At 41.2% G+C, this 27,561-nt stretch overlaps 1 protein-coding gene across 4 annotated transcripts; it reads left to right on the top strand.

Moving 5' to 3' along the window:
* Nucleotides 1-504: 504 nt before the first annotated feature.
* On the top strand, nt 505-26,229 carry LOC132392391 (melanocortin-2 receptor accessory protein 2-like). 4 transcript variants are annotated; one of them, XM_059966212.1, is made up of 4 exons: nt 505-742; nt 12,256-12,355; nt 24,097-24,280; nt 25,567-26,229. In XM_059966212.1, the coding sequence occupies exons 1-4, from the start codon at nt 610-612 to the stop codon at nt 25,600-25,602; spliced, it is 453 nt and encodes a 150-aa protein (XP_059822195.1). In that variant the 5' UTR covers nt 505-609; the 3' UTR covers nt 25,603-26,229. The 4 variants fall into 4 exon arrangements, with proteins under 4 accessions (XP_059822195.1, XP_059822196.1, XP_059822194.1 ...); XM_059966213.1 differs by adding an exon at nt 9,978-10,066 and having other exon boundaries at nt 24,097-26,229; XM_059966214.1 differs by lacking the exon at nt 505-742 and adding exons at nt 1,054-1,079; nt 9,978-10,066 and having other exon boundaries at nt 24,097-26,229.
* Nucleotides 26,230-27,561: the final 1,332 nt, after the last annotated feature.

Below are 27,561 nucleotides of genomic sequence, written 5' to 3'. Positions count from 1 at the left end.
AGTGTCTTTGAATGTGGAATGATTGTTGGTGTCAGAAGGTGTTGTTTGAATTTCTCAGAAACTGCTGATCTCCTGGGATTTTCATGCACAGTGGTCTCTAGAGTTTACCTAGAGAGTGACGCAAAAACAAAAAAAAACACAAAAAAATCCAGTGAGCGGCAGTTCTGTGGGTGAAAACGCTTGTTAATGAGAGGTCAAAGGTGAATGGCCAGACTGGTTCAAGGTGACAGGAAGGCAATCGTAACTCAAATAATTACACGTTAAAACAGTGGTGTGCAGAAGAGCATTTCTGAACGCACAACATGTCGAACCTTGAAGTGGATGGGCTACAGCGGCAGAAGACCACGATCATACACTCTGTGGCCACTTTATTAGGTACATCGGACGGTACAGTACCTATATGTGTGTACATTTTCAACGACTGTAAAGGATATGTTGGCCAGCAGAGGGAGATCATTTCCCACCTCATACAGAGGAAGCGACAGCATCAGAGACACTGGACGAGCTGAGATTTTTGTCTGTCGAGTTAGGTGACTGAAGTGGATGCACAGCAGCTGAGCACAGCCTCTCGGTGTATTGTATCTGTCTGGATCTGCTCGCATTTTCAGGATGGCCAAGGCTGAAAAAATTGCCGTTTTCGGAAACTCTTCAGAGGAATCGTTCATTAATAGCCCAATTTACGAGTTCGCTTACGAATATTACGATTTTGATATTTCATTTGACGGACTCAAAGCGAATAAGTGTGAGTATTCCCGGGAACTCGATGGATTTTTATTGAGGAGAATTACCGGGTATAACATAACACAGTTAATACCTTCGAATCACTTACCCATGTTTGTAATTGATTGGTCGTTTTAATACTAACGAGTACGAAAGATTATTTTGTGAGTAAGCTTTGCTGTAAAGTAAGTCAGTTTTCACACGGAACCGAGACACTCGGCTTTCCTAAATCAGCGGGGCAGCGAGTCTCAACCGCTGTAGTTTTTTTTAAAAAGTATCGGGTTTGTAAATTACGACGAATGGGTGAAACGGGATCCGCTCGGAATGGATGCGGTTTTTTGAAGGAACTGACAGATTAGGTGAGTTGCCCAACTGATATTTTTTGACAGACCAGGATCTGGAGGATTCTCTGTTCTGGTGTATATATCATTGATTTAATCACAGCTCCAATGACAGCTCTGCTTTCACCTCTCGAGATGCGCATCTCTAAAGATCTAAACCCCATTTTCCCTTCTCCTCCAAGACTTTCCTCGATGGCTATATATTTTTTTTACCTGTTTTCATCATCTTGCCCCTACCTATTTACGAGCCCAATGCCTAGTGCTATTGGTGCTCCATGGTAGTGTTTCAAAAAGTCCCATTAAGGCTCTATATAAATGCAAGCATGCTGTGCATGCATTGCCTCATTTTTTCTTCAGCGGCACACACAAAATACCGGAGGAACTCAGCAAGTCAGGCAGCATCTATGGAGGTGAATAAACAGTCCACGTTCAGGCTGAGAGCTTTCTTTATGTTTATATGTTTCTACCTTTTTCTTAGTGTGTGGAACAACAGGAAGAAGCTAGAGGCTAGTTAACCCTTACAGCTGGTCCCCGTTATTCAATAAGATTAGTGATCGATCCTCAAACACATTTATTTTCTTTAACATTCCAGTGACTTACAAAAATCTCAGTTTTAAAATTTACAATTGATCTGCTATCAACTATCATTTCTGGAAGAGATTCCACATTTCAGCCTCTTTTTATGTTTTGAAATACTTCATAGGCATATCTAGAAGGCCTGGATGATTTTGTATATTGAATCAACTCATCCTGGACTCCATAATCTGCAGAAATTTAATTATCTTGGTTTAACAAGAATTCTTCTCAATATTTTGAAAAATAAAATTCAGCACTTCCCTTAATATGAAGTCAGACAAACACAGCCCTTCTTCTGGTTACCATTTCATCCTTGAATTCCAAGTATCGTACAGTAAATTTATATCAGACTCTCTCCAAGGAACGTAGATCTTTCCTAATATGTAATGTCCAGAAATACTCAATGTTCTTTGGGTGTGACTAACTTTTTTATCTTAAGGTGGCACTGAGAATCAAGGATTTTGTGTTTTGAGGTGACTGAAACACCTAAAGTGGAAATCACAGATTCTTTCACCAATGCAACAAGAGAATGCCTGATGGGATGGGTACTTGGGAAGTTGCTGAGTTGGCACATTTCTGTTGTTCTGTCATTCAGGACTCCTGTGTGCTCCCAATGTACAAATGGAAGATTGCCAATATTTGAGATGCGCTCTGTATATTTTTCACTCAGAGCCATGTTAGAATGAACTGAGGATTCACGAGACATTCACTAATTGTGGAAGGCTGGCTGCTGAGATGACAGACTAGCTCATTTTTGATGATGAAGCTCAATAGGCGAAGATGACATTCCTTCTCCGGTTACCTTTCTTAGAAGATGTAACTTTGCTTTGTTCTTTAGACAGGCTATTTTCTACTTACAAAGACTCATATTTGCAATGTTGATGTCAAAATGTCTGAGTGTCCTCCCCTCCCCCCCAATCAAGGGTTAGCCTCGGCAGTATTTCTGCCTCTTGCATTCCATTTCTACAACTATAAAAACCACATTGCACTGGCATAATCTCTTGCTGACGTTAACTTTTAAAAATGAGGCCAAACGTGAGTTAAAATTGACAGTTCATGGAATGTAATAGTTTTATATGGTACCTGAGAAAATATAGGTTAAATCTACATAGCATCCTTGTTTAGTGCTCTTTTTTTTACTATAAATGTAAATGTTATAATTTCAATAGGAAGGCTATACTTGGTCTTAATTCATAGCTGAGATATCTCTGAAATTACCTACCAGCCTAAGAACTCTCAACAAACACAGCATGTTCTGCATGATAAACAATTTAAAATATAGTATAAATTGCAACATAACTTTGGATGAATTACAGTGGCATGCAAAAGTCTGGGCTCCTCTGGTCAAAATTTCTGTTACTGTGAATAGTTAAGTGAGTAGAAGATGAACTGATCTCCAAAAGTGATAAAGTTAAGGATGAAACATTCTTTTCAACATTTTAAGCAAGATTAGTGTAATTTTTGCTTTGTACAATTTTGGAATGAAAAAAAAGGAAAGGAGCACCAGACAGAAGTTTGTGCACCCCAAAAGATTTGAGCTCTCAGATAACTCTCAGACCTTAATTAGCTTGTTAAGGCTATGCCTTGTTCACAGTCATCATTAAGAAAGGCCAGGTGATGCAAATTTCAAAGCTTTATAACTACCCTGACTCCTCAAACCTTGTCCCAACAATCAGTAGCCATTGGCTTCTCTAAGCAGCTGCCTAGCACTCTGAAAATTAAAATAAATGATGCTCACAAAGCAGGAGAAGGCTATAAGAAGGTAGGAAAGCATTTTCAGGTAGCCGTTTCTTCAATTTGTAATGTAATTAAGAAATGGCAGTTAACACGAACAATGGAGGTCAAGTTGAGGTCTGGAAGACCAAGAAAACTTTCCAGGAGAATTGCTTGTAGGATTGCTAGAAAGGCAAATCAAGACCTCCGTTTGACTGCAAAAAACCTTCAGGAAGATCTAGCAGACTCTAGCAGACAGTGGTGCACTGTTCTACTGTGCAGCAACACCTGCACAAATATGACCTTCATGGAAGAGTCATCAGAAGAAAACCTTTCCTGCATCCTCACCACAAAATTCAGCATCAGAAGTTTGCAAAGAAATATCTAAACAAGCCTAATGCATTTCAGAAACCAGTCCTGTGGACTGATTAAGTTAAAATAGAACTTTTTGGCTGCAATGAGCAAAGGTATGTTTGGAGGGAAAAAGGGTGCAGTATTTCATGAAAAGAACACCTCTCCAACTGTTAATCACAAGGGTGGATTGATCATGCTTTGGGCTCGTGTTGCAGCCGGTGGCACAGGGAGCATTTCACTGGCAGAGGGAAGAATTAATTCAATTAAATACCAGCAAATTCTGGAAGCAAACATCACACCATATGTAAAAAAGCTGAAAATGAAAAGAGGATGGCTTCTACAACAGGATAATGATCCTAACCACACCTCAAAATCCACAATGGACTAGCTCAAGAGGTGCAAGCTGAAGATTTTGTCATGGCCCTCACAGTCCTTCAACCTAAACTATATTGAAAATCTGTGGATAGACCTCACGAGCAGTGCATGCAAGATGGCCCAAGAAACTCACAGAACTAGAAGCCTTTTGCAAGGAAGAATGGGCAAAAATCTCCCAAACAAGAATTGAAAGACTTTTAGCTGGCTACAGAAAGCATTTACAAGCTGTGATACTTGCCAAAGTGGGTGTTACTAAGTACTGACCATGCAGGGTGCCCAAACTTTTGCTTTGGGCCCTTTTCCTTTTTTGTTATTTTGAAACTGTAAAAAATGGAAATAGAAAAGTAATCTTGCTTAAAGTATTAAAGAAATGTGTCATCTTTAACTTCATGCCTTTTGGAAATCAGGTCACCTTTTACTCATTTAGCTATTCACAGTAACAAAAATTTTGACAATGGTACCCAAACTTTTGCATGCCACTGTATGTAGCATTAGCTTCATTGTTTGCTCTTACTTCTGAATCAAAGTTAGTGATTCAAGTCACAATCCTTGAGTATAGGACTGAGTCAGGTATTATGGGCTGAGAGGTTAAACTAAGGCTCCTATACTTATTGATCGGACAGCGGTTTGAGATCTTAGAACTCTCTTCGAATCAGAGTAGCATTCTTTCATAGTGTTGCCTTATTCCCTTATTCATATTTCAAAGCCTTGTTAATGATGTAAATTTTAATTAATTATTTAAGTTGTATGGTTTTGGAGGAAAGTCTGCAGATAGGGAAGTCAAAAGCAACATACACCATCTGCTGAGTTCCTCCAGCATTTTGTGATTTAAATGATCTCTGTTAGGGTCATAGCGGTCTCCTCCCTTTTCACCCATTGCAGCCTGCGATGCACCCTTGGGCCCTTGAGGATTTTCCACCCTTAATCCTGCCAAGACATCCAATTTTTTTTTGTGTGCCATACTCTGCCAGAGCCTCGGCAACCACTTTTTTTTCAAGTGTTTGTCTTGAGGGAAAGATTCTGTGAGTGGTCCCCCACATCCTTCTCACAGTGCAGTGTTTTTTTTTTTACGAGGCTGAGTTGCGAGCTTAACACTCAACCCGGCATGGGTGGAGAGCGTGTCCGGGAGCAGCCCGACTGAGTTTGAACTTGGGAACTTCCGCTCTGGAGTCCGGTGCTGATGTCACTGCACCATCTAATACCTTACCCTTTTTAATTGCGATGCATTCTAATTGACAAGCTTGGGCCTCTGTACCTCCGTCTGTAACAGAATCCTTGACTTTCTCATCAGGAGACCACTGTCAGTTTGGATTGGTATAACATCACTGACAATCAATGCAGGTTCACCTCAAGGATGTATGCTTATCACTCTGTACTACTCACTAGGCACACCTCAGACACCATTTGTGCATTTGCCAGTGACACCACCATTGTTGGCAGAATATCAGATGGTGATGAGGAAGTATACAGGGAAGTGATAGGTAGGTCGGTTAAGTAGTGTGACAACACAACCTGGTGCTCAATGTGAGCAAGACCAAGGAACTGATTGTGGACCCAGGAAGGGAAACTGGGGAGAGTACACACTGATAATCATTGAAGTGCCATCAGTGGGAAAAAAAAAGCAGCTTCAGTTTCAACATCTCAGAGTATCTATCCTGGGCTCACCTGGATGCAGTCGTGTCAGAGGCGATTTGGTATATCACCAAAGGTTCTAGCAAATTTCTATAGATGCACCATGGAGAGCAATCTGACAGGCTGTATCACTGTCTGGTATGGAGATGTCAATGCACAGGATCACAAGAGGCTTCAGAAGGTTGTAGACTCGCCAGCTCCATCCTAAGCAGAAGCTCTACTCCAATGAGGAGACCTTCAAAGGCGGTGCCTCTGGAGGGCAGCATCCATCATTAAGGAACCTCACCATCTGAGACATGCTGTCTTTTCATTACTACCGTTAAAGAGGAGGTACAGGAGCCTGAAGACCCTCTCTCAATATTAGGAACAGGTTCTTCCTCTCTGCCTTTGGATTTCTGAATGATGCACGAACCCATGAACACTACCTCTTTATTCCTCTTTTGCATTATTTGTTTATTTATTTATTTATTGTAACTTGTAATTTATTATGCCTGCACTGTACTGCTGCCACAAAGCAACACATTTCACGACTGATGTCAGTGATAGTAAACCTAATTCTGATCTGATTCATGATTCTGGAATTTTATTATCCCCCTCAAGATCAGAATCAGGTTTAATATCATTGACTTATGTGACAGGAATTGTGTTGCTTTGTGGCAACACTTAAGCGCAAAGAAATAAAAATGACTAAAACTACAAAATAAATAAATAGTGTAAAAAATAGGAATAATGAGGTAGTGACCATGGGTTCAAGGACCATTCAGATATCTGATGTTGGAGAGGATGAAGCTCTTTAATCAACTACAATGTCTTTCTCTTTAGTGAATATGGATGAGGAGTTTTCATTGAGACTCTTCCCTATATCCTCTGGTCCTGTTTTGGTTTCCTATTGGGCACTACTCTTACCTGATTACCCTCTTGCCTTTACTATACTTACAGAGTAGATATTTTTATTGCAATAATTCTCCTATGGAACATACTGAGATATTTTAGTTACTTTAAAGATGATGCATAAATGGGGATTGCTGTTGTTGACATTTTGTCAGCCTTTTGCTTGTTTTTTTTTCCTGCTTGTAATTTTTTCTACAAAATGATTTATTTATTGATTGATTGAGGTACTGCGTGGAATAGGCCCAAGTGGGCCTTTCAATGTGGCAGGTCCAAGCGACAGTGCTCTGCCTTACCACTTGGGTACTTACAAATACTGGTAATTTTGGCAATCAAATTAATTAGCTATTAATTATCTTAAGTACAGACAAAAGATAATTATTTTCAAAGGAACTATTTCTTTGTTAATTCTGTTAACAAATTGACACTTCAATGAGTGTTCAGGTAGTGAGCGAGGAAGGAAGGGAAAATGAGTCAGCACTGAAATAGCTGGATTTTGGAATGTCGGCTGTGCAATGAGTGTTGCATGTGGCACTCAACTAGTTCCACTGGAAATCCATTGGCCAAACACATGAGCAGCTCTGGTGTCTGAGCTACCCAAGTGATCTTGTTGGAAATGGTTAGCAGTTTAAAAAGTACTCAGATGAGCTGTAACCTGTAAGTCCATGGACCAAGAGCTTGGAGTCAGGATTATACTAAATTCCATTCCTGTGAGGGCATATTAGGCTGAATAACCTTCTGTGTTGTATATTTCTATAAAATTTAGCACGGAACATTTGTAACAATGTGATAAACTGCTAGTTGATCAGATTTTACAACTCAAGCCCTTAAACCATAACCGTGGCATTTTAAGTACTGCTAATTTACGATCTCCATTGTGTTCCCACCCCTTACTTTATTCACAGATTTATTCATCTGCTCCATCTCACTGTGAACCCTTACTCATACACAGTATTCATTCTTCACCTAATTCTAGCTGGCATTCATCATTTCGTAGGGACCTCTATTCATGGAGCCACACATGATGCCCACTCTCCAATTCGTGCAAACACTTTTTAGTTAACTTTATTTGTAGATCACCATTGTTCCTTGTTCTATCAGAAGGATAGTAAAATAGCTGTACTAAATGAAATAAAATTTGCATGGTCACTGCTAACACACACACACGCAGTTGGTTCTATAAGGATTGAGGCAAGGTCTTCAACAGCATGTATCATCCTGAGGCCATCACCAACATCCATGGGTCACCAATGCCTAACTAGACAAGCCACATAAATACTGCAAACAAGAGGAAGTTAGAGGATTATTGTCAGGTGGGGTCCAGCTCATCTCTTGGCATTTATAATGAATAAGAGACAAGATGGCACTGAGCTGCAGTCTCTGTCGATATTGTGGTTTGGACTCAGTGTACTTTTTTAGGTTCATAGGGATGGTTTTGGGGACAGGGAGGGGAAGGAGCAGTCAGGTTAAGGTGTGGGGGAGTTAGAGGTCAGGCTGGAGTCTGGGCCAGTGCTCTGCTCTCGAAGGCCAGTGATGCGGACCGGGGATGGAGGGCAGAGGTCGGAGGTCAAGCTGGTAGACAAGGGCAGGTGGCCCTTCCCTCCAAGTTAGCGAGCTGTTGGAGGGTTGTGGGATCAGGTATCTGTGCAGGCAGGAGGAACAAGGGCTGGTGACGTATGTAAGTTGAGGTATGTAAGTTGGCAAGACTGGAATTCCACCACTCCACGAATATTCATAAAACTCAACAGCTTCCAGGAAAAGGCAGACTACTTGATGGGGACACCAACCACCAACCTGAACTTTCACTTCATCAAGCTCAGGCACATAACCCGCACTATGTGTCTCATTTCCAAGTTACACTGTAGCAAATTGCCAGGGGTTTTCAAATAGTACCTGACCAAGCTAGAAATTAAAGGACATAAGCACATGGGCGACATCACTGGCCTATATGTAAGTTTGTTCCAAGTCATCCCCAACTCTATGTCAAATATCCTTTAAAGTAACTAGTTCCAAATCTTGAAGCTCCTTGCCTTGCATCTCTGGGTGAGCCTACACCACCAAAACAGCAGAGGTTCAAGCTAGTGACTCATTTCTAACTCTTAGTAACAATTAGGGATCCAAGGAATTGGTAAATGTCTTAAAAAATTTCTATCTGCCTGTCTCACCTCTTATACAATATTAATTTTATTTTGATTAGATTAAAAGTGTCTTACATTAAAATCTGAAAATACATAATTCTTATGATGTTCTATTTTTAATAGACAATTATCATTTGGGAAACTTAAGGCAGTGAACATTATAATCTTTCACAAATGTTAAAAATGGAAATAATATTAAATATTTTAATAAATACTATCAACATGTAATCTATGCTGTTTATTTATGTATAAGTAACAGTTTAACTTTCTTAGATGTTAATAATTTGTAAAATAAGAAGTATTTGTTAATAGCTTACACCGAAGAACTAACAGAAGCTTGCTGATAGTGGAATCCATCAGTTAGTCAGACTCCAATCAGAAAATCAAAATATACAATTGTGTTTCCAAACCAAACATTTCATTGATATCTCTCTCGATTTCAGATTGTTTCTGATTCTATTTCAGTCAATTGATGCAAATTTTGTTCATGCTGGCTGACTTGTAAACCCCTTTTGGAATAGTTGAATACAAGAAATAGTAATTGGAAAAATGCTATTGCAGTGAATTTAAATCCTGGTTTCTAGGGACAATGGGCCATGAATTAGAGACAACCCTTTATTGGCAGAGACACTTCGTTAGAATTGGAATAGTAAGAGATCAGGAGATTCTGCAGATGCTGGAAAACCACAGTAACTCACACAGAATGCTGGACGATCTCAGCAGGCCAGGCAACATCAATGGAAATGAATAAACAGTGAACGTTTGGGGCCAAAACCTTTCTTCAGGACTGGAAAGGAAGGGGGAATAAAATGGTTGGGAGGGGGTGGAGAGGGGAAGAGGACTAGCAGGAAGGTGATAGGTGAAGCCAAGTGGGTAGGAAAGGTAAAGGGCTAGAGAAGAAGGAATCTGATAGGAGAGGAGATTGGACCAGAGGAGAACAGGAAAGAGGAGGAGCACTGGGGGAGGTGAAAGGAAGGCAAGAGGCTGGAATATGGAATAGAAGATGAGAGAAGAATAATTACTGGAAGGAGAAATCGATGTCCATGTCATCAGGTTGGAGGCAACTGAGATGGAAAATGAGAGTAGCCTCATCATGGCAAGAGAAGAAACAATGGACTGACATGTCAGAATGGAAGTGGGGATAGGAATTAAAATAGTTGGCCACTGCGGATTTCTGCTTTAGGCGGATAGAGTGGAGGTGCTTGAGAAAGCGGTCCCCATTTACATTGTGTCTCATCAGTTTAGAGGATGCCGCAATGGACAACCCCAACAGATCCACAGGCGAAATGTTGCTTCACCTGGAAGGAGTCCTTGGGGTCCTGTATGGAGGTAAGGGAGGAGGTAAATGGACTGGTGTAGCACTTTTGCCACTTGCAGGGAGGTATGTCAGGAGGGAGATTAGTGGGGAGCGACAAATGAACCAGGGAATCGGCAGGGGGGGGGGGGAGTTGTGGGGGGGAGGTAAAGATGCATTTGGTAGTAGGATCTTGTTGAAGATGGTGGTGTGGTGGAGAATGATGTATTGGGTGAGGAGGCTCGTGGGGAGGAACTCTATCACTGTTAGGGTGGCGGGAAGGTGGGATAAGCACACGTGTCCGGGAAATGGAGGAGATGCAGGTGAGGGCAGCATCAATAGTACAGGAAGAGAAACTCTGTTCTTTTAAGAAGGAGAACATCTCTGATGTCTTAGACAGGAAAGTCTCAACCTGGGAACAGATGTGGTAGAGGCAAAGGAGTTGAGAAAAAGGAAAGGCATTGAATCATAGAAACATAGAAAACCTTCAGCACAATACAGGCCCTTTGGCCCACAATGCTGTGCTGAACATGTACTGACCTTAGGAATTACCTAGGGTTACCCATAGCCCTCTATTTTTCTAAGCTCCATGTACCTATCCAGGAGTCCCTTAAAAGACCCTATTTTATCAACCTCCACCACCATTGCCGGCAGCCCATTCTACGCACCCACAATCCTCTACGTAAAAAAACTTAACCCTGACATCTCCTCTGTACCTTCTTCCAAGCACCTTAAAACTATGCCCTCTCCTGTTAGCCATTTTGGCCCTGGGAAAAAGCCTCTGACTATCCACATGATCAATGCATTGTCACAGGAGACCGTGTGGGAAGAGGTCAGGATAGCTATGGGATTAGTAAGTCCTTAAAAATGTTGGTAAACATTTTGTCTCCTGAGATGGAGACAAAAAGATCGAGAAAGGAGAGAGGGGTGCTAGAAGTGGACCAAGTGGATGTAAGGACAGGGTGGAAGTTGGAGACAAAGTTGATGAAATTGTTGAGGTCAGCATGAATGCACAAAGCAGCAACAATGCAGTCGTCAATATAGCGCGGGAAGAGTTGGGGAATTTAGGCTTGGAACGTGGACTGTTCTACTCAGCCAATGAAAGAGCAGGCATAGGTGGGGCCCATGCAGGCGGTCATTGGTACCCCTTGAGATTGGAGAAAGTGGGAGAAGCTGTAGGCATGAAAACAAGCATATGGGATGGAAAGAACAGGTGAATTATCTGTGAAATGGTGCAGTCCAAAGTTGTCAAGGTAACTATTACTTTAAGAGCCAGCAGACAAGAAAGTAACAAATTGAAACTGAAATTTCCAGCGAAATTTACAGAAGAGAAAAGTAGTTGGTTACCTAAAATCTTTGAATTCAAAATTAGATTCCAAGGGCTGCAACATGTCCGTTTGGGGAATCAGATGCTGTTCCTCAGGACAGTATTGGGACAAAGGCAAAGAAGTTTGAGTGGAACCAGAGCAGAGATTTAAAATGGCAGATGATGGAAACTCAGTGTGAGCTTCATGGATTGAATGGGCATGTCACGCAAAGTGGCCATGCGGTCGACATTTTGTTTCTCAAATGTAAAAGTGGCTGTGGCATGAAAAAATATGAATTGCCTATGCCAAAATGGAAGAAATGAAATTCTGCTTCACTGGAGGTCTGAAACAAACACAGAAAAACTTAGTGAGTCAGTCATACAGTCCAGACTCACTGCAAGTGGAGTCACCTCACTAAAATGGAGAGGACCATTAACAAATAATGGAGAGTGAGCAAAAACGGTTACAGTTGTGAGGTGGCACTCAGTGCAAAAAGCTTCAATTAAACTATTAAACATCATCTTATGTGTGCTACAGGGACTGAAGTCAAAGAAACTTGGCTTTCATGGTCATTCAGATCCACAAATCATTGAATTTGTAAGACATCTGATATTCTTTCATTGTTGCTCTCCCTGTGCTTTGGAAGACTAACATTAGAATTAAAAACACATATGAAGGTGTGGATCAAATAAGAATCAAGAGCTTTTCTCAGGTGACGCATTAGCCATTGCAGTCTGTAGACAGACTGTCCATCTAGGTGAGAAAATATTTCATTCTAAATATAGAATTGATTCCAATGGTTTCTAATGCTAAATATAAAATCTGAGTGTTTGATTTTGTGATGGTTCCTTAGCATGTTTAAGGTACATTTTAACAGTTGTTGGTGTAGTACATCAAATTGTGTTCTCTTTTTCCAGATTCCATTGTAATAGCTTTTTGGGTTGGCCTTGCTGTGTTCATGATATTTCTCTTCATAATACTTATGTTGATGTCACGCTCTGGCCCTACACCAGCACAGTAAGTGGATTTATTAGGCTTTTTCATATACTCATCTCTTGTCCATTAATTATAGTACCAATGATTATTGACTCATTCTACTTGTCAATGTGCATTTGATTTACACTTACATCTACACATTTCTAGAACGTTGTCAGTCAACCCACATATTATGAAAGCATATAATTTGCTGTCCATTTTCAATGGTGTTTAATAGAATAAGATTATTAATGCCAAGCTATTCCATATCATTAAATTAAATAAAATAGTCAGTAAATCCATCAGGAACTTCGGTACAGATATAAGCACAAGAACAGGAATGAAATGAATATCAGTAAATTAATTTTGTTATTAAAATTATTCTAGCCTTTTGGGATTGAGATTACTCACTTAACAACAATAGTAATCAGTGATGCAGATTCAACTTTCTGAAAGACTTTGCATTCACATCTAGACTTGCTGCCCTTAAACATTGGCAAAAAATGTCCCTAAATAACGTTTGTTATAGCTCATTACTGATAAACTGACAGTCCTTCAAGAACTTCTCCAGATATTACAGAGCATAATTTCAGGCCATATTTTCATTTCTCCTGTGTGAACTAATCCATGGGTACAACACTCAGCATTAAGACTTCAAATGAGACCTTACTGTTACCAATTCAACCACATCTGAAGGTGGCTAGGCAATACAGAAATCGAACTTTAGCAATCTATAACTGGAGAACTCCTGGGCATTGCTTGCGGCAGGTTTTGGAAATACTGTCTTCAAATTATGATGGCCACTTTTAGTAGAATGATTTGTAAGTAGGCTGACAGTGATAACTGCAATAAATAACCAGCAGAGGTAAACCTTCACCCACCGGACCAACAGACATAAACCTTCACCCACCAGACCAACAGACATAAAACTTAACCCACTGGACTAGCAGACAAAAACCTTCACCCACCATACTAGCAGACATAAACTTTCACCCATCAGACTGGCAGCGTAAACTTTCACCCACCAAACTAGCAGACACAAACCTTCAGCCACAGGACCACCAGACATAAACCTTCACCCACCTTACCAGCAGACATAAACCTTGACCTACCAGACTGGCAGACATAAACCTTCACCCACAGGACTAGTGGACATAAACTTTCACCCACAGGACCAGCAGACACAAACTTTCACCCACCGGACTAGCAGAGTTGTACCTTTACAGTTTGCATTGATCTCTATTCTGCTTCGATTATGGGTATCTATAATTTTTTTGTAGGTAATCTTGTTGGAGATTTTTCACTTGATTGTATTCTGCGTCAAATCTAATCAGGTACAAGGGTAAAATCCCACATCTCTCAGTAAGGTGCTTCATATTAAGAGCCAGATCCTCCAAATCGGAATTATGCGTTAGTATTTTGTTTTAGTTTATTGATTTTAATTATTCACAAATGCTACTAGTTATATGTTTTATAAATATTCAAGACATTTTATTTTTCTAAGTAATTTACTATTGTTAATAAGGGTTAAATGTCAGCATCATATAAAAGCTATTAACCTCATAGCACCCCTATAGCATGATAGCCAGCAAAGAGCCAGAGTAGCTCAGAAAAGTAATTGTAGCCCAGTTGTAGATACTACACACTACAACCTCTGTGCATTAGTAGTGGAAGGAATAGATGAACTAGACTGATCTGTCCTGAATGGTGCTTTTCCAACACATTTCTTCTACCGTGTGTATGGCTGGCAGCTGTACAACACTATGATTACTTCATATTTATCCAGTACCTTCAACTATCTGCTGAATCAAAGTCATGACAAAATTATACTTTGACATTAAACTGCAATGCATCCAAGTAATGTCAGACTTTAAATGTACATTGAGTAAGATGAGACAAAAAATAAAATCTTATTTATCAAAAAATCATGAATGAGGAAGATCATTTCATCCATTTCATTTAATCCGTCATCCTCCACGAGTTTGTTTGGACAGTCATTCCATCACTTGATAATTATTTACAAGATATGAATTTCCTCGTATTAAATTAAAACTTCTTTCATATGAGCTCTTAGTACCTGTAATAACACCTTTTGGACAATTTCACTTTAGGCTGAATACAGACTCCTTTAGTATTTCTTCATACTAAAGACAATTTGATAGATCTTAATAGCAATGGAGAGAAGGCAGGAGAATGGGATTGAGAAAAAGTCAGCAATGATATAACAGTGTAGTAGACTTGATGGGCTGAATGGCCTAACTCTGCTCCAATACCTTATGGTCTTAGGATGCTCCCAACATCATCAAAAGGAGCTCCTCTTGATGGTCCATTGTTGCTGCTTGGGCTCATTGGTGAGAATAAATGAGCTGTTAAATTTCCCTCAAACTACATGACAACCTTACAAAAGTGTATAGTTTCTGCTGTAACATGAGTGCATTATATATATAAAAACATCAAAGATATGTAACATTATGATCTGTTGGCTGTGATAATGGGTCATCTCTTTCCCTTGAATAGTGCAGTACATCATTCAGCATCCAGCTGAGCAGACAGCTTAATGTGTTTAATGTGGCAGCTCTGATGACCTGATGACAGTGCTAAGTCCAGCACGTATCCCAGCAACTCTGTGAACATTGGGATGTAATATTAAAATTGTACAAGGCATTGGTGAGGCCAAATATGGAGTATTGTGTACAGTTCTGGTCACCGAATTATGGGAAAGATGTCAACAAAATAGAGAGAGTACAGAGAAGATTTACTGGAATGTTACTTGAGTTTCAGCACCTACGTTACAGAGAAAGGTTGAACAAGTTCGGTCTTTATTCTTTGGAGCGTAGAAAGTTGAGGGGGGACTTGATAGAGGTATTTCAAATAATGAGGGGGACTGATAGAGTTGATGTGGATAGGCTTTTTCCATTGAGAGTAAGGGAGATTCAAACAAGAGGACATGAATTGAGAGTTAGGGGGCAAAAGTTTAAGGGTAACACAAGGGAGAATTTCTTTACTCATAGAGTGGTAGCTGTGTGGAACGAGCTTCCAGTAGAAGTGGTAGAGGCAGGTTCGATATTGTCATTTAAAGTAAAATTGGATAGGTATATGGACAGGAAAAGAATGGAGGGTTATGGGCTGAGTACAGGTCAGTAGGACTAGGTGGGAGTAAGTGTTTGGCATGGACTAGAAGAGCTGAGATGGCCTGTTTCCATGCTGTAATTGTTATATGGTTTTGGTTCTCAGCACAGGTATTGGCTGAACTCAAGTTGGCCTCTTTTGCTCAGCCCCTGCTTGCCATGGTTCTCCTGTTTTGTTCTGATGAGCTCCTTGCGGAGTCTAATGGGGCAACATAATCTCCCACAAGCCTCCCAGCTCTTAGGCTAGAACCATGCCTGCTGAGCAAGTGCCGGATTAAACCTGGTACAAGCAAGACAGTCCGCATGCTATTGAATGGGGGAACATCAGCTCTCAGGAAAAAGACAGACATCCATCATATATTCAACTGAGTTTGTATGATTTTAATTTATTTTTACAAAACATAAAAAACATATTCCTAACATTTTAACAATCTCTTTTTTATATATGTCCTAATTATGACTATCAAAGATGACTAGTAGCATTCATGAGAACTGGTAACACTGACATATCTGATGAATGGCTTTGGAGTCAGCTGGTTTTCTTTTTTTATTAGTATGGATTTGCTGCACTCTGAGGTAGACTTTATTTTATTTATTTTTATTTTTGGTTAGAGATACGGTATGGTAACAGGCCCTCCAGACCCAAGGAGCCCACACTTTCCAATTACACCCATGTAACAAATTAAACTACTGACCTGTACGTCTTTGCAATATGAGAGGAAACCAGAGCACCAGGAGGAAACTTCCACTGTCATGGGGAGAACTTAGAAACTCCTTATAGACAGCGGTAGGAACTGCCATCCAATGAGATGCTTTATGTGTTAGTGAATCACTTGCAGAGGCAATACATCAGTGTAAATGCATTTTATGCAGTCCAATGAGTTTTATTTTTACCATAACCTGAGCTAATTTTGCTCTTAGTGAGTAACATCTTCAGAAAGTAGCTCGAGGACATTTTTCCCATTTTACGGCTAATTAGAGATAGTTGTAAAGTGGGGGACGCTGGAGCTTCTGTATGTAAAGATGACTCTGAGTCACCTTAGAGTCTGTTCTTTGTGCCATGCAAACATAATGATATATCTTGTTCCTTTGAACAGATTTGGATACTTCAGAGGAAGATGCTCGAGCCTCCATGGGTTTAAATCGTTTGTAAAATAGCTGGCGCTTCTGTATGGAGCAAATCAAATTTGGCAATAATAGTACTATATTATTCAGTTCTAACAGTGACTATGCTTTGTTGAATGGAAGCTTCTCCATTTATTTTTAATCATTTAATTGCAAGTGCAAAAGAGGTGGGGGAGAGACACTGCTAACCAGGGATAGTATCCCAGCTGCAGAAAAGGAGGAAGTCATGGAGGGATTGTCTACTGAGTTATTGAGGGATGGAAGTCAGAAACAGGAAGGGGGCAATAACTCTACCAGGTGTTTTTGATAGACCCCCAATAGAAACAGGGATATCAAGGACCAGATAGGGGGCCAGATTCTCGAACAGTGCAATAATAATAATAAGAATAATAGGGTTGTAGTGATGGGTGATTTTAACTTTTCTAATATTGACTGGCATCTTCTCAGAACAAGGGTTTTAGATAGGGTAGAGTTTGTTGGGTGTGTTCAGGAAGGTTTCCTGATGCAATATGTAGATAAGCCAACTAGAGGAGACGCTGTACTTGATCTGGTATTGGGAAATGAACCTGGCCAGGTGTCAGATCTCTCAGTGGGAGTGCATTTTGGAGGTAGTGATCACAACTCTATATTTCCTTTACCATAGTGCTGGAGAGGGATAGGAGCAGACAATTTGGGAAAATATTGAATTGGAGTGGGGGGTAATATGATGCTAAATTGTGAGCAGATGTTCTTGGGGAAATGCACAGCAAAAATGTGGCAAATGTTCAGGGGACATTTGCATGGCATACTGCATAGATATGTTCCATTGAGGCAGGGGAAGGATGGTAGGGCAAAAGAGCCATGGTGTAGAAAGATGTGGAAAATCTAATTAAGAAAAGAAAAGCTTAAGAAAGGTTCAAGAAACTAGGTACTTTCAGAGCTCTAGAAAATTACAAGGGTGCCAAGAAGGAGCTCAAGAATGAGATTAGGAGAGCTAGAAGGGGCCATGAGAAGGCCTTGGTGAGAGTTAAGGAAAACCCCAAGGCATTCTACAAGTATGTGAAGAGCAAGAGGATGAGCCATATGAGAATAGGACCAATCAGGTGTGATCGTGGAAACACGTGCATGGAGCTGGAGGAGGCAGCGGTGATACTTAATGAATACTTTGCTTCAGTATTCACCAGTGAAAACAACCTTGGCAATCATAACTTAGAGCAGACTGAAATGTTTGAGTGTACAGACATTAAGAAAGAGGATGTGCTGGAGAAGTTGAAGGGTATTAAGTTAGGTAAGTTGCCGGGACCAGATGAGCTATACCGCAGGCTACTGTAGAAAGCGAGGGAGGAGATCGCTGAGCTTCTGGCAATGATCTTTGCATCATCAACAGGAATGGGAGAGGACTGGAAAGTTGCAAATGGTGTTCGTTGTTCAAGAAAGGGAGTAGAGGTGACTCAGGAAATTATAGGCCAGTGAGTCTTACTTCAGTAGTGCGTAAGTTGTTGGAGAAGATCCTGAGAGGCAGGATTTATGAACATTTGGAGAGACATAATCTGATTAGGGATAGTCAGCACAGCTTTGTTAAGGGCAGGTTGTGCCTTACAAGTCTAATTGACTTCTTTGAGGATGTAACAAAACACATTGCTGAAGCTGGAGCAGTGGATGTAGTGTATATGGATTTCAGTAAGGCATTTGATAAGGTTCCCCATGCCAGACTCATTCAGAAAGTAATGAGGCATGGGATCCAAGCAGACCTTGCTTTCTGGATGCAGAATTGGCTTGCTCACTGAAGGCAAAGGGTGGTGGTGGATGGTTCATATTCTGCATGGAGGACAGTGGCCAATGGTTCTCCACAGGGATCTGTTGTGGGATCCCTCCTCTTTGTGATTTTTATAAGTGAATTGGATGAGTCAGTAGAAGGGTGGGTTAGTAAGTTCGCTGATGACACAAAGTTTGGGGTTGTTGTGGACAGTCTGGATACAGCATGACATCATAGGGTTCAAAACTGGGTTGAGAAGTGGCAGATGGAGTTTAACCCAGATAAATGTGAAGTAGTTAATTTTGGTAGGTCTAATTTGAGGCAGAATATAATATTAATGGTGAGAGTGTGGAGGATCAGTAAGACCTTGGAGTCTGTGTCCATGGAACACTCAAAGCTCCTGTGCAGTTTGACAGTGTTGTTAAGAAGGTGTATGGTGTGATGGCTTACATCAACTGTGGGATTGAGTACAAGAGCTGTGAGGTAATGTTAAAACAATATAAGACCTTAGTTAGACCCCCACGGAGTATTGTGCTCAGTTGTGGTCACCTCATTCCAGGAAGGATGTGGAATCTATAGAAAGAGTGCAGAGGAGATTTGCAAGGATGTTGCCTGGATTGGAGAGCGTGCCTAATGAGTACAGGTTGAGTGAACTTGACCTTTTCTCCTTGGAGCGAATGAGGGTGAGAGGTGACCAGACAGAGGTGTATAAGATGACGAGAGGCATTGATCGTGTAGTAGCCAGAAGCTTTTTCCCAGGACTGAAATAGCTAACACGAGGGGGCATAGTTTTAAGGAGCTTGGAAGTAGGTACAAGGGAGATGTCAGAGGTAAGATTTCACACGTAGAGTGGTGGTATGTAGAATGCACAGTGACAGTGGTAGAGGCAGGTACAATAGGGTCTTTTAAGAGAGTCTTAGATAGGTACATGGAACTTAGAAAAATAGAGGGCTATGTGGTAGAGAAATTCTCGGCAGTTTCTAGAGTATATTACATGGTTAGCACAACATTGTGGGCCAAAGGGCCTGTAATGCGCTGTAGATTTCTATGATCTATGTTCTAAAAGGAAAGATCTTCACCATATCTACTGTTAAGATGCATATGTTTTAATTTTGTTTGTACTCCAGTATGGACAAGTGTAGCTTGTTCAATCTTTTCTGCCCAGACAACCTGCCCATTGCAGGTATTAGTTTAGTAAACTGTTTCCAACATTTTAATACCCTTCCTTTAATAAGGAGACCAATATCACACACAATACTTTAGATGTGGCCTCACCAGTGCCTGATATGGCAGATGCATTATTTCTCTGCTTTTGTAGTATTTAGTTCCACTAGAAACAAATTATGATAATGTGTACCTGCAAACAAGTAATTTGTGAATCATGTGCCTGGAGATTACTCAGTATCTCAGAACTCTGCAATCTCTCACCAGTTTGATAGGTACATTTCCTTATTTTCCTGCCAAAGTGGACAATTTTGCATTTTCCCACATTTAACTCATTTTGGCAGATCTTTTCTTACTTACTTAACTAGCTATATCCTTTTATAGCCTCCTTTGTACTGACTTGGGGAACCAGCAGTGTAAATAGAACATTTATCTGCATCCTTGGGTGTAACCCCTGTAATAAAAAAGTAATCTGATTGGCCTTCTCTCCCAATAGAAAACCTACAGCACAAAACAGGCCCTTTGGCCCACAGTGCTGTGCCGAACATATCCCTACCTTAGAAATTACCTAGGGTTACCATAGCTCTCTATTTTTCTGAGCTCCATGTATCTGTCCAGGAGACTCTTAAAAGACCCTATCATTTCCACCTCCACCACCGTCACTGGCAGCCTATTCCATGCAATCAACACTCTCTGTGTAAAAAACTTACCACTGACATCTTCTCTGTACCTACTTCCAAGCACTGTGCCCTCATGTATTAGCCATTCCAACCCTGGGAAAAAGCCTCTAACTATCCACATGATCAATGCCTCTGATTATCTTATACACCTCTACCAGGTCACCTCTCGTCCTCCATCGCTCCAAGGAAAAAAGGCTGAGTTCTCTCAAAAACATCCTTGTAAATCTATTCTGCACCCTTTCTACGGCTTCCACATCCTTCCTATAGCGAGGCGACCAGAATTGAGCATAGTACTTCAAGTGGGGTTTGACCAGGGTCCTATATAGCTGCAACATTACCTCTCAGCTCCTAAACTCAATCCCATGATTGATGACGGCCAATGCACCATATGGTTTCTTAACCACAGAGTCAACCTGCGCAGCAGCTTTGAGTGTCCTCTGGACTCTGACCCCAAGATCCTTCTGATTCTCCACACTTCCAAGAGTCTTACCAATAATACTATATTCTGCCATCATATTTGACCTACCAAAATGAACCACCTCACACTTATCTGGGTTGAACTCCATCTGCCACTTCTCAGCCCAATTTTGCATCCTATCAATGTCCCATTGTAACCTCTGACATTCCTCCACATTATCCACAACACCTACAACCTTTGTGTCATCAGCAAATTTACTAACCCATCCCTCCACTTCCTTATCCAGGTCATTTATAAAAATCACGAAGAGTGTGGGTCCCAAAACAGATCCCTGAGGCACTCCACAGGTGACCGACCTCCATGCAGAATATGACCCATCTACAACCACTCTTTGCCTTCTGTGGACAAGCCAGTTCTGGATCCACAAAGTAATGTCCCCTTGGATCCAAGCCTCCTTACTTTCTTAATAAGCCTTGCATGGGGCACCTTGTCAAATGCCTTGCTAAAATCCATATACACTGCATCTACTGCTCTACCATCATCAATATGTTCTGTCACATCCTCAAAAAATTCAATCAGGCTTATAAGGCACAACCTGCCTTTGAAAAAGCCATGGTGACTATTCCTAATCATATTATACCTCTCCAAATGTTCATAAATCCTGCTTCTCAGGATCTTCTCAATCAACTTACCAACCACTGAAGTAAGACTCACTGGCCTATAATTTCCTGGGCTCTCTCTACTCCCTTTCTTGAATAATGGAACAACATCTGCAACCAATTTCTTGCCCCTCTATGTATCATCAGAAAATTAGCAAATATACCTTCACCAAAATCATTTTTATCTCAAATTAAAAGGTTGAGACTTCACCAAGATTATTCACTTATGATTACATCTTGTCAACTGGAAAACATGTATTTCGCCCCAAAGTGAAAAGCCTAAACATGCTCAAGGCACCTTCATAAGATATGTCCTCTAGACCAGGCAGCATTCTGGTTAATCTCCTCTGCACTCTCCAAAGCTTCCATATCCTTTCTATAATGAGGCAACTAGAATTGAATACAATATTGGACCTGCATTCTGAATATACCATAAACCTCACTCAGAAGTCAAAGACCCTTTGCAGATATAGAACTGAACACTTAGCCTGAGAACTTCTCACTGTGTCCCCAGGTCTCTCTATTCTAACTAGCTGGAATAGTCTTTTGAATAATGCAAAGCAATAATTATTCCAATGCATACAAAATACATACAGCCTTTGAAAAAAAAATTCAACAGTTTAAAAACTTACCAACCAGATTCATCAGCTGTGTCTACTTTCTGCTCTTTATCTACAAGGATATTGTTTGTGACACCTATGTGAAGACAAGTCATGAGTTTAGATTCAGATTCAGTTTATTGTCATTTAGAAACCACAAATGCAATGCAGTTAAAAAATGAGACATTCCAATAGAATGATATCACAAAAGCATATGACAAAACAGACTGCACCAGAATATCCACATAAAGTTTGGCAATCCCCAATCCAGAGTCCGGAGAGGCTGCTGCGTATTAATATTGGGCTATCGACTAGCGCGTTCCCCGGAAAGGAGCTCCAAATCCACCAGACAAACAAGACCAAAAGCTAAAGCTACAAGACCTGCACAAAACCACATAGTTACAACAGTGCAAACAATAGCATAATTGATAAAAAAAACAGACCATTGGCACAGTAAAAATAGTCCAAAGATGTTAAAGGACTATAAGTTCAAAAGAAATCACCACACAGTTTCCACAAGTCCCCAGGGTCCTGACAGACTCGCCATCCCATGCCGGCGGCAGAAGGGAATACCCCTGCTATGGACTTCCATGGTGCCGCCCGACTCAGCCTCGCAGACGTAGCACACAATGAAAGCTCCGTCAAACCCAGCCTCACAGACGCAGCACACACCAAAAGTGACCTGACCGCAGCAGACTCTGAGCCCATCGAACCTCCGAGCCGACGACCATCCCCTCTGGCACAGCTTCTCCGAGCACCATCCTCTGCCGAGCGTATTAAGATGGCCCTGCCAACGGCCACCGAGGACTGGGGGCCTGTTCTTCCCAGCAGAGTCCCTGACCTCACAGCAGCAGCAGCAGCAACAAAGAAGGTCTTCCTGGAGATTTCCCGATGTTCCTCCGTGCTCCCATGTCAGTTTTCAATCGATTATGATTGCGCACAGCACCCTACTTCACAAATAACAGATAATCAGCTCTGGAGTGGCCATTGCAAGCTGCGTCGCGCCACCATCTTGGAATTTCTGCTGGCTCTCATTCTTGCGTTAACCAGAAAAATCTGTGAACTGAATCAAGTATTGGAAGGCCTAGATAGAGTGAATGTGAAGCGAATGTTTCCTATGATGGAGGAGTCTAGGGCCAAAGAGCACAACCTCAGAATAGAGGGATGCCCTTTTAGAACAAAGTTGAGGAGGAATTGCTTTAGAAAGAGGGTGGTGAATCTATGGAATTCATTCCAATAGATGGCTGTGGAGGCCAAGTCATTGGGCATGCTTAAGGCGGAAGTTAATAGGTTCTTGAATAGTAGGGGCATCAAGGGTTATAGGGAGAAGGGAGGAGAACGAAATTAAGAGGGATAATAAATCAGCCACAATGGAATAGCAAAGCAGACTTCATGGGCTGCATGGCCCAAACCTGCTCTCGTGTCTTATGGTCTTGTGATCTAATAGGATTAATCAAAGAGTTGACTTTAAGGAGCAAATTAAAGGGGCTGAAAGAAAATTCCAGGATGAAAGATATACAATACATAGTTGTGGGTCACCAGTCAATAACATAGATGCGTAGTTATGCACAAGAGGGTGCTTGGAAGTAGCTGGAAGAGGTTTTAGACAAAGGACGAGAAAAAAAATTCATTTGGGTTTGTCCCTGGATGTTAACCACTGGCTGTGATTTTACTAAAGATAAAGATTACCTTTATTTGTCACATGTACATCAAAACATCAAAACATACATTTGAATGCTTCGAATCAAAGCCGTGAGGATTGTACTGGAGGCAGCTCACAAGTGTCACCATGGTTCTGGCGCCAACATAGATGCCCATGACTGACCTATCCTTAACTGTTTGCCTTCGGAACGTGGGAGCGAGCCGGATATTCATTTATTTATTTAGAGAAACAGTGCAGAATAGGAACTTCCAGTTCTTTGAGTCAAGCCGCCCAGTTACCCACCCCCCCACCCCGATTTAACCCGAGCCTAATCACGAGCCAATTTACAATGACCGATTAACTTACTTACCTGTACATCTTTGGACTATGAGAGGAAATGGAAGCACCCAGAGTTACTGCACATTGGATACACAATAACTGATATGAATAGAAGGGAGTGCAAAATGGGCTGAAGGAGGAGGGATGGGTGGTAACTTACATGGGGCATAAATTCTGCAAAGATCAGTTGAACGGCCTGCATCTGTGTATTCTGTGTAATGCTAATGTAATTTAGATGATAAATAGTGTATCGTGCCAAACTCGATTTTCTCCAAATTCTTGAATATTTTGCAGAATTGACAGTTCAAGAAGAAAGCCAGCAACAACATTTACTAGGAATAATCGTCAAGAGCAGGCAGGGAATGTGATCAACTGTGTTATTTCATCACTACTACCAGATGACACCGGAAAGGCAGCAAACAGCAACGTCAACAATGAACAGAAGTGCCCTGGAGCCTCTGCGGAGCCACAGATACAGGTGGATAATACTGCAAATCCTGGCAGAGTTATTCCACAATCAAACTACCCCTAACTGGCATAGGTTTCCTAGCATTAGTCCTGGGATAAAATTGTAGTGTCACAATATTTAGCAATACAGTCAGAAAAAATATTCATATATGTTTGGATAGTTCAGGGGATTCATGGAATTCCTAATTGAATTGTTGGAGTTGTGCTAAATAACATCACTAGCAAATAAATGAATTTGTTGGAACAGCAGGCCAGGCAGCATTTGTAGCAAGAGGGACATAAATTCTGGGCCTGATTGTGCTAGTTTAGTCTCCCACATAGAAGTGGTGACTATAGAAGTCGTCAAATTCATTGTTGGATTACCAAAGGCTGCAACGTTTCCAGATGAAAGATCAGGTGCTCATGATTAGACTGAACTTTATTGCGATAGGGTAAAAGGCAGGAGATAGGGAGTGGAGAATAGCAGATCTAAAGAGAGAGGGTTGTAGGCTGAACAGAGATGTCATACGGAGCATTCAATCAATCTGCATTTGGTTTCTTGACATTGAGGAAACTGTAGCACGAGCAGAGATCTGGAGATCATGTGTGGTCCTGAGGAGAAGAGGTAAAAAAGGCAAGAGAATGGGAAGGAGATGGGTTTTCATGTCAGTGATAAAGTAAATCACGAAGCTCCGGAGGGAATATTCTTTACAAAATATTGTAAAGGCTGGCAGGGAAACGTACTTGGTGGTGACATTATTTTGGTGGTGTCAAAAAAAGAGCAGAGAATGCTTCTTTGAATGCGGGGGCTGACAGAGAGGAAAGCAAGCACAAGGAAACTCTACATGGGTCTCAGACCGAAACAGCAACCGTTTATTCTGCTCCATAGATGCTGCCTGACCTGCTGAACTCGTCCTTTATTTTGTGTGTATCGCACAAGAAAGCTATATTCCGATTCCCATTCCCGTTCCGATGTGTTCCATGGCCTCCTCTTGTGCCAGGATGAGGCCACCCTCAGAAAACAGGATTGCAGTTTTCAGAGTGTGTGAAAACCAAGTGTGGGAACTGGAACCATGAGACCATAAGGAGTATAGTTAAGATATCGAATGGATATGGTTAAGGGCCTTGCTGGGCATAAAGAAAGAGAATCCTCAGCTGAGAACAAAGGAAGAGCCTTCAAACCAAAGCAATTTTTGCCTTCTGCTCCACCAGCAAATCTAACAAATCACCTTCTTACACCTCCGGGTAATGCTATAGCCAAACACACCTTCTCCTCTTACCCCTTCTTGCTGATTTTGCTCTCTTATTTATCTCTAGCAGGACCCACTCCCATCCAATGGCACCTTCCTATAGAATTACAGGAAGTTCAACACCTGACCTTGTATTTCTTCCTACCAACCAGAATCCAAAATCTCACTCTAGACGAGGTAATGAAACTGATACTTCTTTTCAGCATCTGGACGATCTTGGTCTTCACCCATTCCCCACTCTGCAGCATAGAATATGCTTGTTTTCTCATTTTTCCAGCTCTAATAGAAAGGTCATCAGTCTGAAACATCAACTGTGCCTATCTCCACAGATATTGCCTGGCCTGCTGAGTATTTCCAGCATTTTTGTTTTCAGATTTCCAGTAGCTGTAGAATTCTACATTTGTTTTGGCAACAAATGCACTTTTCAATTTTTTTTAGTATATGCCGGACTTTGAAGCTACTGTGAAAGGTCGTACAACTGTGACATGGTAATGTAGTGGTTAGCACAATGCTTTATAGTACAAGTGGCCCAAGTTCAATTCCCACTGCTGCCTGTAAAAATTTTGTACTTTCTCCCCATGACCGTGTGGGTTTCCTCCCACATTCCAAAGATGTACTGGTTGGTAGGTTAATTGGTCGTTGTTAATTATCCCCTACTTAGGGTAGGATTAAATTGGGGGTTGTTGGGCAGCGAGGCTGGAAGAGTCAGAAGGGCCTATTCTGCACTGTATCTCAAACAAATAAAAAATAAATAAAAATATGCTGGTGCCTTCAATACTTTCTTAAAAAAGTGCAGTTTCAACTCACTTGTAGTAATCCTACATTGCAGAGTGTCTGAGGTGACTGTTGCTGATTAATAGAAAAATCTTGGCTTTACGTAAGTATGCACAGGCAGGCACATGCACACTGTCACATACATTCACTCACCCACATAAACAACCTCCAAAAATTCTGTCCTCAACATTCACTGATTCTGATCCCCACAGTGAGAAAAAGTTTGAAAACAAGGACATCTTCCATCTATGGCCCTGTCACACAAATATGATTAATACAAAATTGCAACCAAATCTAGTTATCATTCCATTACCAAAATAAATCCACCAAGATCCAGGTTAAGCTGAAACATTCTTGGTCTGTGACCTCAGAAATCCAGAAACGTGTGTGTCCAATGCAAATGAAATAATAGTTGGATTATTTTTACTGTAAAGCTTTAACATTTGGCTACAGCATTATTGGCTGGATATCATATTTCTGAAAAATATAAACCATTTTTGTTGGTAAATTACAAACATATCTGCAGAGTGATTGAAATTCTTAGCACACTAAACTGTTATATTTCCAGTTGGAACTCCCAGAAAAAATATAGATATTGGCCAAAAGAATGTTTGGACTGGCAACAAAATGAAGAAAACTGAGTTTTCTGTAGCTCCCAATGGGTCCAAATCCTAGTCATCACAACTCTCAACAATTTGCCCTGCACCAAATTGAGCAGGGCATTCCCTTTAGTGGCCACACAACAATAACACACTGCTTGGCTGCTGTGAAGGAGAAAGGCTTTCAGGGATTGGTAGAGAACCCTAATCTTTTCTGGAAATAACTTGGATACTCTTATCAATGAAATCTTCTTCTTCGGCTGTCCATCGATTTTCAACGATGACTGAGGCCTGGGGCAAGGTTGTATGGAATACCTGCTGCAAGTCTCCCCTCTCCACGCCACCGATGTTGTCCAAGAGAAGGGCATTAGGACCCATACAGCTTGGCACCGGTGTCGTCACAGAGCAATGTGTGGTTAAATGCCTTGCTCAAGGACACAACACACTGCCTCAGCTAAGACTCGAACTAGCGACCTTCAGATTACTAGACCGACGCCTTAACCACTTGGCCATGTGCCGCACATAATCAATGAAGTACTATATAGGCCAAGAGGGCGGTCCAGTGTCTTGGGTAGTTAGGATATTTGCCAAGACCACCATAGGAAGAGCATGGTAGGCGCTACAAAGAAAGTATCAGGGGTGTCTGTTGACAGTGGGGAGCTATTTCTATAATTGGACCAGGGATTCAT

The sequence above is a fragment of the Hypanus sabinus genome, chromosome 4 (genome assembly GCF_030144855.1).
Source record: "Hypanus sabinus isolate sHypSab1 chromosome 4, sHypSab1.hap1, whole genome shotgun sequence".
NCBI classification, from domain to species: domain Eukaryota; kingdom Metazoa; phylum Chordata; class Chondrichthyes; order Myliobatiformes; family Dasyatidae; genus Hypanus; species Hypanus sabinus.
Note: the sequence above shows the minus strand (reverse complement) of the source record. Positions and strands in the feature narration are given on the sequence as shown.